Here is a 16,433-nt window from a genome sequence, read left to right on the forward strand (position 1 = left end):
GACTACCTAGCTCTACTCTGCAATTAAATTCATGTTTCTTTATTTCTATGTCTTCCACACTGATGATCCGATGGTGAGGATGCTGAGTTTCTGTATGGGACATGCAGCTTCAGTCTAAGTCTTTTATCACAATATCATTTATTCAGCAATTTAGTGAATGTTACCTTGTACTCTTTTGCATGGTTCTTGTTGTAAAACAAGTCATTAAAAAGTCAGCCAGAGACAGTGTCTTCAAAAAACTCATGGAGCTAATGGTAGCTTAATTAGCTAGTAAGCTACAGCTAACAAAATCTGACAGGTATCATCTCAGCTGGTGAGACTGAGAGTTGGATAGAAATGAGAAGCCTGCATTTATCTCCCTCTGTTTGAAATCAGGGACCCATTGTTTAAGAAATGACTAAGAATTTTACCACAGTAAACTGCATTCAGCATGTGACGTCTGAGAATGGAAAGCTTGACAGGCATAACAACAGTAAGTAGGGGCGGAGGGGCTCAGGAGATCTGAGATATGAATAATATCTGGTCAGCAGATCTGAGGGGTCTGGAGGTGAAATAGGAGATGAGCAGTACAGAGATGTAACCTGGTGCCTGTCCATGCAGTGCTTTATAAACAAATAAAAGAATCTTAAAATCTATTTTGTGCTTCAGTGGTAACCACTGAAGAGAGGCCAGTACAGGGGAGACGTGGTCTTTCTTCTTGGTACCAGTGAGGAGTCTCGCTGCTGCATTTTGAACCAGCAGCAGGCAAGATAGGGCTGACTGACTGATTCCTACATAGAGAGAATCAGAATCAGGATCAGAATCAGAGTAACTTTAATGATCCCCGCAGTGAAATTGAACAAGAACTGCAGTAGTCGAAGCGAGAGGAAATAAAAGCGTGAACTATAGTCTCCAAATCTTTTACGTAAAGGAATGAGTTTAATTTTGCAAGTGATCTAAGATGGAAGAAGCCAGTGGTGACAACTGAGTTGACTTTTTATCGAGTTTTAAACCAGATTCAAAGATAATAGATTTCTTGTGTGGGACTTTACTTTCAATGAGGCATTGATTGTGGTTGCGGAGTTGTCTGCAGGACCAAAGATCAGTGCCTCAGTTTTGTTCTGGTTTAGCTGAAGAAAGCTTTTTGCCCTCCAGGATTTTACATCCTCAATGCAATTCAGGAGGGAGTTAACACTGCATGGATAACAAGGTTTCAGCGGGAGGTATAACTGGGTGTTGTCAGCACAGCAATTGTGGGAAATACAGTAGCATTAAAAAGTTTGGGCACCCCTGGTCAAAATTTCTGTTACTGTGAGTAGCTAAGAAAGAAGGCATGAAGGTAAATCGACACATTTCTTTAATATTTTAAGCAACATTACTCTTTTTATTTCCATCTTTTATGGTTTCAAAATAACAAAAAAAGGATACGGGCCCGAAACAAAAGTTTTGGCTCCCTTGGCTCCCTCTTAGTACTTAGTAACACCACTTATGGATAGTATCACAGTTTGTAAATGCTTTTTTTAGCAGCTAAGAGTTTTTAGGTTCTTGTTTGGGAGATTTTCGCCATTTTCCTTGCAAAAGGCCTCTAGTTCTGTGAGATTCTTGGGCCATCTTGCATGCACTGCTCTTTTGAGGTCTATACATTGAGGTAATTTCCATGATGTTTAGGTCGGGCAACTGTGAGGATCATGGCAAAACCTTCAGCTTGCGCCTCTGGAGGTAGTCCATTGTGGATTTTGAGGTCTGCTTAGGAAACATTATCCTGTTGCAGAGGCCATCCTCTTTTCATCTTCAGCCTTTTTACAGACAGTGTGATGTTTGCTCCCAGAATTTGCTGGTATTTAATTGAATTTATTCTTCCCTCTACCAGTGAAATATTCACCATGCCACTGGCTGCAAAGAACAGACCTTGCTCATTTCAGCCAAAAAGTTAAAATTCTTAAATTACATTACTAACTGAGGAAAGCACTTGACGATCTTTTTATAGCCTCCTCCCGCTTTGTAGCCATCAATGATTTAAATTGTCAGAGTGCTAGGCAGCTGCTTAGAGGAACCCATGGCTGCTGATTGTTGGGACGAGGTTTGAAGAGTCAGGGTATTTATAAAGCTTTGAAATTGCCATCACCTGGCCTTCGCTAACGATGACTGTGAACAAGCCATAGCCCTATAAAGCTCATTAAGGTCTGACACCTTGGTAAAAGTTATTTGAGAGCTGAAATCTCTTGGGGTGCCCAAACTTTTGTATGGCACTCGATTCCTTTTTTTACTCTAAAATTGCTTCAGAAAGTTAAAGTTACACCTTAGACTTTTTACTTTTTGCAGATCAGTTTATCTTTTACTTACTTAACTATTGGCAGTAACAGACATTTTGACCAGGGAAACCAAGTATTTCATGCCACTGTATTATATTTTCTGAAAATATATTTTCTGAAAATATATTCAAAAGGAAGCATATATAGGGAAAATGAAATAGGGCCTAATATGGCGCCTTGTGGTACTCCACAGGAAATGGATACAGAGGAAGAGGACACATTATCAGTTATCTCTGCTTTGACACACTGTTGGTATTTAGCCAGACAGTATCTCAGATGCTGATAAGGCACAAGGAGTTCTTTTATTTTTCATTTACGCTCTGCTCTCCTGCATTCCTGTCTAGCGGCACAAATTATGGAGTTCAACCAGGGCTGAGTTTTGATTTTTGCTTTTCTGATTTCGTAAGTGGCAACTGAGTCGAGAATATCAGTGCAAAGTGCAATTGACTAATGTGACCAGTTCTTCTGGGCCCAGACCAGCAGGTGGAGCTTTAATGAAAGCAAAGGAGAAGGCATTAGACCTGGAATAGCTTCCTGCCAGACTGAGTTTAGAAGTCTGTGAGGGGAGTGAGATGGAAAAAATAATGGGACAATGATCAAATAAACTTATATCGATTATCTGGACATTGGGGACAGGAATGCCAAAAGTTAAAATAAAGTCAAGAGTATGACCCATGACTAACTGGGCAAGATTGAAAGAGACAGTTAAATGTAGAAAATTCCGAGTAAGTAGGTTAGATGGGCAGCAAATATGAATGTTAAAAGGTCTTGCTGTAGAGTGATCATGACATTTCTGACATTTGAAAGCGCCACTGGAACCAATGCTATGAGTTAAAGGGCCTTGGCTGAACGTATATCATTTAGAGTTTGTTTCTGGCAATTTAGGCTGTAAAAGCAATTTGCTGTGAGCTTACAGTATGTGACCCCAAAGAACTGGGGTAGAGACCATCTCTTTTAAAAAAGCATCGGCATGTCCAGAATAGATTAAAATGTTCACAAAGTTAAGCTGATGGTTTTGACAGGCAGTTGATTACTAGAGACCATCTTGCGATGGGATCACACCAGTGGCGACGCCAAATCAATGTGTATGGTGCAACGGAACACACAAAATGAAGGAAGAGAGTTTGGTGAAACTGATGAACTGGGTCAGATTTATTCAAAATGTCTAATGTGATACCATCACAAGATGAGCTGTAGTTTTACTTAATGTCTTAGAGACAGACAGACAGACAGACATATGAACATCAGCCAAATTTCTCAGAACTGCCTCTGTATTTCCTACTAGGGTAGGTGCCTCCAGGACCACACACACACACACACACATACACACAAACACACACAGACTCACATGGTGAAAATAATACACTCCATGCTGTTGTGGCTGGTAACCAGGTATTTAACCAATTTAGACCTATTAAGACTGGATGCGACATATGCACATATATCCCTTTAAGACTGGGTGTGATGTCTGCTTTTCCCTTTAGAGCCGGATACGACCTATCCAATAAAATGCATTGTGATTTGGTGAAATACATGTGGGAAAGGTGAAATGAATCATGGCAAAAAAGTATTTTGTTTGTTTTTTCAGTGGTCTTAGCCCGCAAAAACGCACTTCTGACAATGGCTTACAACCTGGGTGAGGGGGGCGACACTGAAGCAGAGCACAGCAGATACTTGGATGAAAACAACAATGACAGTGACTTAGAGGATTAAGACCCAGACTTCGACATGCCTGCTGACCTGCTGGCTGCCTCAGTGGGTGAGAGACGTGTGAAGAGGAGAACAGGGAGGAGGAGGAACAGCCAGTATAACCGCAAGCCAGAGGTAAAGATTGACCTTATGTAATGGCATTTTATGGTCACTAAAACCTTCAGCCTCTGAAGTAAAGAGACACATGAGAGAAAATCCATTTGAGATCAGTGCTAACCTGAAAAGGAACCACTTACGAATGAGCTGTTGTTTGTAATACCTTCAACTAATTGATGACCACTATCACTGTGGTGAAATGGCGGGCGGGGGGATGGGCTGACAAGGGGACAAATGATAGCAGATGAACAAAATTAGTCTCTATTTCTTTCCCTCTTCTCTGTCCTCCCCTCCCTCTGGAGTTAGAAGAAGCAAGCAAACATGGAAACATTAAAAATTGACTTTGCAAATATTTTAGAGGAAGAAAATGTATTTGTTTGGTCTCAAGGATAAGCACCATACGTTTTGGTGAGAAAACCCTGAATCTTAATATAACTTTGTTTACAAGAATACTTAACAGGATACTTTCAAATCTACATAAAAAGTGCAGACTTTTCAAATCCATCTAGTGGAACTTAACAAAACCAATACAGATCCTTTGTTTCTTAAGATCCAGTGCACATACATACACAATACATCCATAGATTGATGGCCCATAAAGTGTCATGCCTTTTAAGTTCGTGTTAAAACAACCAAAAGAGGAACAGTGCATTTTTCTGTAATTCTTCTTTGCTCTCCTGTCTTTAGTGAAATTGTCTCTTTGCATATGTTTTCAGGTCTTAATGGCTTTGGCACAGATTGCTCTTCTCTGAAAATGAATTTATCCCCCATCTCTACTGTTTGTTGATCCAACACTGCATGGCTTCTGCATGAAAATTATAGACACTGCAGTCATATGACAGAGCGTGGGAGACAGATGCTTTTCAAGATGAAATACTGGATTTAGCTGGCATAAATACCCAGCTGAGAGGCACCAATGGGAACACAGACCAGATATTGTTCATGAGCTATCTTCATAAATTTGAAGATACAGACTATACTCTTTTGTTTTAATCACAATGTATCTACAGGAGGTTTTCCATTGAGAAGGTTTGTTATTTTTAAGTCTGCCAAATTACACATCCAGTTACGTCTAATAAGTCTTGCTGCTGTTGACCAACATGAACCTTTACTAACACCTCCTGACAATCCTGATGCGTGTGTGTTATGAATGTTCCGCTGACTGTGTTCAACTTGTGCCTAAAGGAAGCCTATTGGCAAATAAATCTTGACCTTTATTGAGGGAAATCTACAGTCACGCTTGCTCTGTCAGGCTGTAAACAAAAGTGTCAGGGTGAATGAAAACTCATACTCAGCTTATCAGGCACAGCTACACACAGTAACATGGTAAAGTTAACATTAGCATAGCAGTGTTGCTTGAAAAGGATGTTTAGGTGACATTTCTTTTTCCTTAGCACCATCCTCCAGCTCCTCCTGAGAGACCCCAAGGGCTTCAGTACGCTTTCAGATAAGAAGCATGGCAGATGGTCTAACAGAGTTTGAAAACCCTTTCACGTGTCACGATTGGGGGTTTGCATCCAACAATTTCTGTAACGGTCCAAAACAGAAAATCTGAAAATCATGACCATTTCATGCAGAGATTGGCTAGGTCTGCGGAGGTGACAAAGTAGGCAGGATTTGACCTTCTCTGTCAGGCAGTTTTTTTTTCCATTTGTCATGCAACTATTTCCATCATGTTTCATGTGCACCATGAAGCCTTTGAAGAGAGACTGCCTGAAGGTGTGCACCTTCATCCCCTGTAGTACAAATCATTGCATTGAGACAAAAAAGACATGCAAGCACAGAGTTCTCAGAGAAAGATCAGGGAGGCAGGAGATGCAGCCAAGACAGCATGGTTTTCACCCCAACTTTGAGTATTGCCATTTGTAACAGGTAAAAACGCATTTGTCTACACATTTGTTTCAAATAAACTGAAACGTAAAGTGCTCCCAAGACAGCTAGGAATCCCACAAGCACGTCCTGGGTCTGGAGGGATTCTATCCAAGCAAGTCATGACCAGTACACCTCTACTTCAGCTGGCTTCTCTAGCAAAAGAGCAGCACTTTAATTCCAAGATCATTCTGAATTGCATGAACCCCTTCTACTATAATGTTGTATTGCATTGTACAAATATAATGTCTACATTACAACATGTTAGTCTGAGTTACCGTTAAACATACTGCATTTCCTTTATAGGTATGTGGATGCACAGTGCATATTAGTAAATGCAAATTTTCAAAACTGGGTTTTAGGCAGTGTATCAAGTGATGGTCAAACATTCTGTTTCTCAAACAGTATGAGCTTAGGCCCCAGCACCTCATGACAACAGCCTGCCCACTGCATCATTGCTCTCTTCACTTGTAGGTATATGGCTCTCATCACCATAGCAACCACTGCACAATGTATTCAGTGCTTGGAAACCAGCACGAGTGTAGGCTGGGAAAAGGAGGTTGCTTTTATATTACCTTTTTTAAGAACAAGTGGGGCATATTGCCAGGGAAATGATTTTTGATGGCCTTTATCCGTTATTCTAAAGTGTCAGTCTCGTAACAGCTTAATTCTAACAGCTGGCAACACTATGTCATGTCGCGCTGCCACACGCGCAGGAACGCAAGCACACATACAAACACTCGTACATGCCAGACACGCATCACATTTGATTTTAGTAATTAAGGGCTGCGTGTATAGCAAACTAAGTATAAAGTCTCTTTCTCCATTAATAGTATTCCTGATTCTAGGGAGATTAAAAATGAGTAGACCCAGCACACACTTGATGCTGTCTTAATACTTTATATAGAGAACTACAGATTGTATAATCAGTCTGAAAAATGTGGCACATTTCTTTTTCTTGCAAATAAACAAATATACTTTTCATGAACTTTAAGTTGTTTTATTTACTGTGAGGTGAATTTCTAAACAAACCTTTTTCAATAAAACACTACATGAACTGAATCCTTGCAAATCCTTGTTTTAAAAAGGTTTAAGAATTAAAACAAAACTTACAACAATAATTTACATTTCACATAAAGTACTGTAACATTAGGCATTTCTGCACACGCTGTAGATATTTAATGTTTTAAACTGACTGCACCGCTACAGAGAGTGGCCAGGTTCCAACATCACTTGCCTGTCTAACTAACACTCACCCCAAACACTCAGCCTTGGTGACTTGACCTGCTTCATCTGACTGCCACTATGAAATACTCTTAATTTGCTCCTTTTCAAAAAGATAGTTCTTTTGAAATTGCAAATATCCATTTAAGAAGTCAATGAACACTGAGTTAAAATTAACACAAGAAACATTCTGCCACAAAAGAGACACAGTTTCATTTGTTTTCTGCACAACAAACTGTTTCAAGAATTATACAATGAACAAAACTTGACTGAAATCTTAAATGATTGTAATGTTAGATACATTTCAATTATTTAAGATTTCAGTCAAGTTTTGTGAAGTTGATCAGTGATTTGCCTTACTGTGCCTTGATCCAGTTTTGATCCCACAACATCAGGAGTATTTGCTATGTATCTCAACCCGCTGACCTACTAACATAACAGATGTCACCCTACCTGCTCTTTGATCTCTTGAAGCTTGTTGCTCTGTTCCCGGATGTCATGGAGGAGCTGCAGTGCTTTATCATCCTCCTGTGACACTTCCATACGAGCCTGTTCCAAACTGCGCTTTAAGCTCTGCAACCAAGGCGTACGTATGTTCGGTCAGTTTGTTGGATACACCCAGCAAACAAAAAGTAATGCAATCTAATGCCTCAGCCCTGCAATATCTGGTTAAAATGTTTTGTTATAAAATATTTTTAAATAGGTGTTGATTCCACCTTATGCTCATTTTGGAGGCTGTGCTGTTGAATTGGATTGTATTATTATTTGTGAGAGGCGTTTCTAATATGTTGTCCACTCAAATTCTATCAATAAATCTCAAATGGAATCATAAAGACGCATCGCAGTTAAATTCAAATACATTTGTATACAGACGTGAAAAATCACAACCACCCAGACACACAGACCTGCAGACAAACACACACACGCGCAGACACGCACACAGGTTTGCACAGCTATCCTTGTGAGGATATTGCACTGACTGCCATTCAATGTGGAAAGCCTAACCATAACCATAACCACCTCATGATAAACCTTAACCTAGCTTCAATTCACACCTTACCCCTAACCTTTACCAGGACCTCAGAAATGATGTTTCGCTACTACTGGTCCTGACAAAGTCACACACACACACACACACACACACACACACACACACACACACACACACACACACACACACACACACACACACACACACACACACACACACACACACACACACAAACACATGCATATTTAGAGCAACAGTCCATGTGATGTCCACTCTGGTAACTACAGGGCTACTCACACTGCATTCTGTGATGTAGGTTGCTAGGTCCTGTTCCAGGATGGTCCTCTGGGTCTCAGAGGCCTTCAACTCTATATCCTTCTGCTGCAGCACTGACTCAAGGTCAGACATCTTCCTCTGGACAAGTGAGATCTCCTGCTCAACCTGGAAACAAAAACATAGCATGGACCAAACTCTTCTGTGACAGTTTAGTATTATTAATGAATCTCTGGGGCCCATAGATCTGACTAGATATACATTTTTTCAGCCTCCCTTGAGGGTGTAGCTGTATTAAAGATGTCCTCTTACTATAAAATACTAACAACTATATTAGTTGCAGTCTGTGTGTGTGTGTGTGTGTGTGTGTGTGTGTGTGTGTGTGTGTGTGTGTGTGTGTGTGTGTGTGTGTGTGTGTGTGTGTGTGTGTGTGTGCGTGCAAGTGTACAAAACTGCACTTGTCTCATGGCACACGTCACTGGTAGCGATTTATGATACAATTAGATGTGCCATTACATCATTACGGAGCCTGAAGAGCATTGGAAACCAGAGAAACAGCAGGGCTGGCAGCACAGTCACAGATACACAGTCCGAGCACTTAGTGTACGGCAGTACAAACACACAGTCAGAAAGCAGACACATGCTCACAACAAGACGGCGCCACAGCATGGGGCTGCAGCCAGTGAGACCAGTGGGTCAACATTGTACTGGAAATCGACCCTACTGCAAAGAATCACCAGATACTTTTCAAAAAAAGGTGTGCCATTCAAAAAACATTTGTGAGACAGATCGACAGATGTATTGTAATCTGATTATAACATGGATTAATGATGTATTATAAGAAAGGCTGGAAGACCTGTAACAAACTACATTTACACCTATCACTGTATTCTTTAACTCAATAGATTCTTGTACATTTTTGGACATTTTTTAGGGATCAAAAACAACTGGCCAGTCATTCTGTCTTCATCATTCTCGAACAAGCATGCGGAGGGGTTTCAGTCATTGCTATTACGTCCATATTTCCCTACATGGAGCATTCTTTCTTTTGTTACTTCACTATCAACAGATTTCAACTTGGGAAGCTTTCACACACAGTACATAACTACAAGCTGTGGAGTGGAATATACAGTGCTAAACCGCACGCTAAATTTTAGGGTTAGTGTTTTGTTACAGGTACAAAACAAGACAAACAAGACAAAACAGTCAAAATGAAATGTTATGATTTGTCTGCCATGCAGCAGAGGTGTCACTAAATCGACCAAAAGATTATCTTTATCACAGAGGATTAACACATCCAACTGCTAAATGAAATGGGAAAAATTGTTGTTGTTGTTGTTAGCAAAACAGACATTCATGTGTCTTTATCAAACTTACTTTTAATAAAGTAATTTAATAAAGTACGTTTTGTTTCTGCAAAGAATCACCAGAGGGATCAGTGATCAAAATTTTTGTAAAAAAGTAAACACAAAATATAAAATGTTGTTTATGGAGGGAAAAGAATAATTAAAGTTGATAATGGAGTTGTGGGAGGAGAGATGCATGCTCTCCATAACAGCACAAAACCATTCGTTGTGTAGAGTCACAAATAATGTTAATTAACCTTTTTAATGTGTTTCATCATTGGGATGATCCTAGTTTGAGCCCTCTTTTCACAGCTTTTCTGCTGCATTGGAAAGATCGTGTTACATCTTCTTTTTTTTTTTGTACGTGTAAGGATGCCTTACTATTATTTTTACCCCATGTGTTAAAAAGAAATATAAGTTGTGCTGTGTTCAATCATGCACCTATAGTTGACTTTTAGGAGTTTTTTAAGAATGTAGCTTGTACAACTGTAATAAATTCACGGCACAAGAACAGCAAACACACAACACACAAACACACACACACATACTTGTACTTCTATCTTTGTGAGGACACTCTTTAGACGTAATGCATTCCCTAGCCCCTTACCCTAACCTCAACCATCACAACGAAATGCAAAAGCCCAACCCTTACGCTAACCCTAACCTAAACCTGATTCTAACCTGAACCCTAAAACCAAGTCTCAACCCTGAAAGAGCCCTTTGAAGTTGTGAGGACGGGCCAAAATGTCCTCACTATCCCAAAATGTCCTGACTTGATAAGGTCTATAAGTCAAACTGTTCTTCACAAAGATAAAAGTACAAATACTGACACACACACGTGCGCACACGTGCACACACACACACACACACACACACACACACACACACACACACACACACACACACACACACACACACACACACACACACACACACATACCAGCTCTGCTATAGAGTAAAGGCAAACTGACAACAGAGGGATGAATTAGTTTGCTCTGGGAACAAACTCTTACCATGTGAAGAGTAATACCTGTGACATGTGTCCGGCAATGCTTGCTGTTTTGTGTTTTTAAAGTAATGACGTTTTTTCCAAAGGAGATGGTCTTATCTAGAGAGTTGATGGATGCAGTCACTAATCTGCAGGAGAGGAGAGCATGAAGAGTGGATGGGAGATTGGGAATAGGGAGAGAAAATGAAAGTAAACAGTGTTTATGCACAACCTCTCTTGGAAACTGAAAGGCTGACTAAATGCCTACCTATTAGACAGCTAAACAAGGATATCAGGCCCTAGATTACAATTATTATAATTGCAATCAAAAATACACATACCAATGTTCATTATAAATGTCTAATCAAGCAAATGTTCCCTTATTAAATACATTTTACAACCAAACTGTAACGTTGGCTCTTGGAACAACAACTAGCAATTCACATAACACATAGACCTAGTCATTCCACAGCAGTGATGCTTTAGACATTAACACTTATTCCATTTAATATGTTAACATTATCCCACACATGACTAGCAGATAAAGTATGTTGTTCACAGTTTAGGTATTTAGTGAGTATACAACAGGAGATCCATACTGTACTGACCAAATATGCGCTCATATTCCGGCTTAACAGAGACCTATAAATAACCTGCTTGTGTTCACACAACAGCCTCTTTACCACCACTGGATATATTTGGCAGCTTTTGTGATCAAGAAGCAGGCACAAGAATGAACGACAGAGGGAGAATGTCTATTAAAAGCAGAGGCTCACCTCCCACTCCTCCCTGCAGTAACATGCTCATCTCAAGCTCAGCTAACACGTGGAATGGAGTGAATCACTTTGTCTTTTGACTGCTGCATGATTGTGTTCATGTCATTTGTTATTTATATTGTCTGTGTCAGTTTTTGACTGTGCTCTGTTTTGTGTACCGTCTGTGATCAGCAGGACGTGACCATCATATTGCTGCACAGAAGATCACACGCAGTAGCATCTGTGTCAAAAAACAAAAGTATACAGACATTGCAGATAAACAACGGATATTATGAGTCTCTAGAGATGACTCTGGTGCTTACTAATATTTTCCCAGGAATGTAACTGATGTAATCATTATGCTTCAAGGATCTTTTGGGGGGTGGGCTGTTGAGTAACACAACAGGCATCGTGCATCAAAAATACTGCCTGGTGTTCCAGTCTGATTGGCATGACATGATTCAGGAGCAGGTGGCTCGTAATGAGTGATGATGGCATGAGCAAAGTGTTAGCCGAGGTGAGCTTTCTCTAGCGCCTGTGGATTTTCAGCCCGTAACACACTACAATCAATGGCACGTATTCCTAGTGCATGGTTTAGATGAGATGTCAAAAACTTCCTGTTTGTATTTGTTGTTCGGAAAGCAGGTGCCAGGTAGTTAGAGAGAAACAATTTTGACCCTGCAGCTGTGATCCCCCAAAGATTTTCACCCATGTGAAAGTATTTTGACAGGGAGACACAGAAGCCTTACGTGTGTCTCCTGAGCTTGAAACCAGCTTATGAATCTCATACATCTGTATGTGATGAGACACTAGCAAGACTTTATGATTGAGTGTTGTATGTACCTGTATCTTAAGAATGTGGGGAACTTCCTCAACAGCTGGTAAAGTTGGTGGTTACAGGGTGCCATCCTAGCATGAGGCATCAGATTGGACTCAGATCTGGCTGTCTTCCGCCTAGACTCAAGTGCTAGCTGACTGCCCATAATGAGCTGACCTAACAGACTGTGCAGCTGGGCCTCCCCTCTGCAATAATTAGCTCCCTGAAAGCAATTACTAATAACTATACTTTAAAAAGCTCATTACAACTACAAGAAAGACAATCTGACCACTGAGCTGGCCTATATGTGTTTGCTGAAAATTTCCAAATTCTTGTTTTAGAAACATACCACTGTACCTGTTCCAGTCCAGAAAATGAAGTTACATTTTTGCCTGTTTTTACACACAGTATCTACAATCAGAAATGCTCCACAAACACTGCTTGATTAAGAGAGCTCATCAACACCAGAACAGTAGCATTCACAGAGGAACATTGGCTTCCAACTCGTTTGAGGAGCTCTTTTTTGTGGGTTGAATAATTTGTGCTGGGCTGTGAGTCAGAGTTGTTGAAGAGGAGGAGAGTGGAGAGAGGTTGCATCCCAGTCATGGTGTTGCTCTACATTCAGTCTGCAGGCTGACCGGGGCTCAGTGCTACTGTATGGGCTGTAGGCAGCGGTGAATCACAGAGCTCTTGCAACACTGTAGTGGCACAGATTCTTCTCTAAAAACAAATTCAGAGTCCTTCTCCCATCTACTCCCCTCTAGTTTTGATCTTCTGGCCCATCCTCTCCACATACACTAAGAGATATTTATGCCACAGTCACGCAAGAAAGATTGAGCGCTTCTGGCTTCTCCTATTACAGCAGTTCTCTGATTCAAACATGGCTTTCCACCTGCAAAGTTTCCTGTTAAATACCACAACAAGAATGAAGATTAGAGATAGATAACCCAGACCATTCCGCGAATACATCAGTAGAATCTGTGCTCGATGTTACAACACCATACATCTTTGGAGGTGCATTATAGGCCTAGTGCATCTGCACTGGTTAGCACATTATATGCATGTGAATATCTGAATGCATTTGAATACATTTTTATCGACTTTTAAAATTGTCTTTAGAGTCGTTAGATGAGCAAAATTTGCACACTTGACACATAGGTATAACTATGGGCTTGAAGTTGCTGCATGTGGTACTGGAGATTCTTACCCCTGAGGCCTGATCGCTAATGCACAAGCACACTTTAAGGAATACATAAACACTGGACAGAAATAACTTGTTACGTGAGCTATTAAAGGAAAAAAAAAGTCCACCCTGAAACGATTACAAAATGGTATTGGCAAATGCACCCTGCAGTTCCCAAGTAGCCAGTTTCAGGAAGATGTGTTGACATATTAAAAGTATCCAGTGGAATGTGTTGCGTAGAAGGGGTGTAAGCCCAGTCAACTAAAGCCACAATTAGCCTTTAATCATTAATTCTCCAATTACAAAGCTGTTGCATAGAGACTTTCCTACATAACAACGTTGGTTAAATATGGAATTAAAAACACTTTCACTTATCACCGGGGCCACCAGTGTTTCCAGACCTGCACGTGAATGCTCTGGCATTGATGCATTACGCACTTTTGGTAATCAAGTTGACTGGATATCATAATCTATAAAAGTATAGTGAGAGCCTGGGAGAGCACTTTAAAAAATCCGGTCCATCATTATATCACAAATCCAAATGACAAAGAGGATCAGTGTGGGCTTCTAAAGTAGGCTTTTGGGAAAATGACACTTGAGGACATGGAGCAGTAGAGCTCTCTCTCTCTCCCATCACAACTCAGTTTAGCACTGACACATCTGTTCTGCAGAGAGTTACTCTCTCATTCCCTCTGTCCTATCTACCTTCAATTTGGTCCGCCTCCACAAAAAGGTAACTATTGATTAATATAAACACCAACAGATGTGAGGGCACAGTGGTCCTGACAAATCTTTAATCATTTTTAGATAAAATATAACCTACATATTTGCCAACTCATAAAGCATGCTCCATGTTAAGCATTAATTACATTATCCAGTTGCTGAACATAATACTACTGTATCCACTGTAGTATTTATTATCATTATTGATGTCCATCAATCTATGTCCTACATCTTCTGTCTCTCCCATAATCTCCTCATTAATATTCTGTTCTGTTCTGTCTCAAAACTCCTGTCAGTACTGTAATTTGTGATCCAGTTGAATAGGCACCAGAAACAAGCAGCAAGCTTCCCTCACCTCTCCTTAGCTCTTGGCCAAACCTGCTGTTACCATAGAGATTCTTTCCTGCAACCACAGTCTTCATCTTGTCATACTTTTTCCTACTGACTTTGTAATTTCAGTTTTCTTCCTGCTCTGAATCTTACCCCCAACTACTATAGCACCTTTCCCACAGGAAGGTTAAAGTGAGTTTAGATCCTCCAGAAAATCCTTGCGTGATAGACATTCAGATAAACTTTGTCTCAAAACTTCCTCATTCTCGGTATGGATGGATCAGACATCTGAAAAAAGCATGCAGTGGTCTCATTATGACCATATACAAACAGTGGAGAGTTTGAACGTCACCCCAGGGAGTGATAGCCATCTGTATGAGTGTATGCCACAGTAAGCACAGCGACGAAGAGAGATGGGCAAACAAAGACACAGCATTTCAGTGTCGTGACCAAGAATAGTGCTCACTCCTGCTGCTGTACGAGCTCGGGGCTACCAGTGTTATCTCATCACTCCATAAATCCTCAGCTGTAGTGTCAGTCAATCAATCAATCAATCAGCCAATAGTTCCAACATGCTGAGATGGGAAAGATAACAAAGCACAGTAGCCGTTCAGAGCTGTAAAGCAAAGACACTATTTGCATTCCTTCCCAGACCAAGTCATCACCCTCAGCTCCTTCCTTGTCTTTGATGGACCAAGTAAAATAGTAAGGCACTCACTCAGAGACTGCTACAGCTGTCAGGTCTTCTACAAAGCTCCTTAGACGCGGTACCTCCTCGTCCAGTAAGCCCGTTCATGTGGGGTCTCCCTCGGAAGCCACCAGCCAGAATGAGAAATTTGCTGGTTCCTCAAATTTGGGGATGTCATCCTCACTGGGGAGAAAGTGGAGCTGAGGGGAGAGAGAGATGTGCCGTGGTAGGGTAGAATGCTGTGAGACAGCGAGAGCGACTGGAGATTACTGCTTACAGAGAGATAGAGAGGAGGAGAGAGGGAGGGAGTGGAGGACTACAGAGAAATTGCATTGTACAGTAATGCAGCAGAACACTGTAGAGAGTGAGAGGAAGCTCTCTCTCTCCCATCACAACTCAGTTTAGCACTGACACATCTGTTCTGCAGAGAGTTACTCTCTCATTCCCTCTGTCCTATCTACCTTCAATTTGGTCCGCCTCCACAAAAAGGTAACTATTGATTAATATAAACACCAACAGATGTGAGGGCACAGTGGTCCTGACAAATCTTTAATCATTTTTAGATAAAATATAACCTACATATTTGCCAACTCATAAAGCATGCTCCATGTTAAGCATTAATTACATTATCCAGTTGCTGAACATAATACTACTGTATCCACTGTAGTATTTATTATCATTATTGATGTCCATCAATCTATGTCCTACATCTTCTGTCTCTCCCATAATCTCCTCATTAATATTCTGTTCTGTTCTGTCTCAAAACTCCTGTCAGTACTGTAATTTGTGATCCAGTTGAATAGGCACCAGAAACAAGCAGCAAGCTTCCCTCACCTCTCCTTAGCTCTTGGCCAAACCTGCTGTTACCATAGAGATTCTTTCCTGCAACCACAGTCTTCATCTTGTCATACTTTTCCTACTGACTTTGTAATTTCAGTTTTCTTCCTGCTCTGAATCTTACCCCCAACTACTATAGCACCTTTCCCACAGGAAGGTTAAAGTGAGTTTAGATCCTCCAGAAAATCCTTGCGTGATAGACATTCAGATAAACTTTGTCTCAAAACTTCCTCATTCTCGGTATGGATGGATCAGACATCTGAAAAAAGCATGCAGTGGTCTCATTATGACCATATACAAACAGTGGAGAGT

At 40.7% G+C, this 16,433-nt stretch overlaps 1 protein-coding gene across 1 annotated transcript in view; it reads right to left on the reverse strand.

Annotated features, from left to right (window-relative positions):
• Positions 1–10,422, reverse strand: part of LOC120804987 (citron Rho-interacting kinase) — a 41,797-nt gene extending 31,375 nt beyond the window's left edge. The window contains exons 1-3 of the mRNA XM_040154771.1: positions 10,408–10,422; positions 8,455–8,622; positions 7,644–7,763 (exon numbers count right to left, since the gene is read on the reverse strand). Of these exons, the coding sequence (XP_040010705.1) occupies positions 7,644–7,763; positions 8,455–8,622; positions 10,408–10,422 (303 nt within the window). The remainder of the gene's footprint in view (positions 1–7,643; positions 7,764–8,454; positions 8,623–10,407) is intronic.
• Positions 10,423–16,433: the final 6,011 nt, after the last annotated feature.

Source organism: Xiphias gladius, chromosome 19, assembly GCF_016859285.1.
Source record: "Xiphias gladius isolate SHS-SW01 ecotype Sanya breed wild chromosome 19, ASM1685928v1, whole genome shotgun sequence".
NCBI lineage: Eukaryota > Metazoa > Chordata > Actinopteri > Istiophoriformes > Xiphiidae > Xiphias > Xiphias gladius.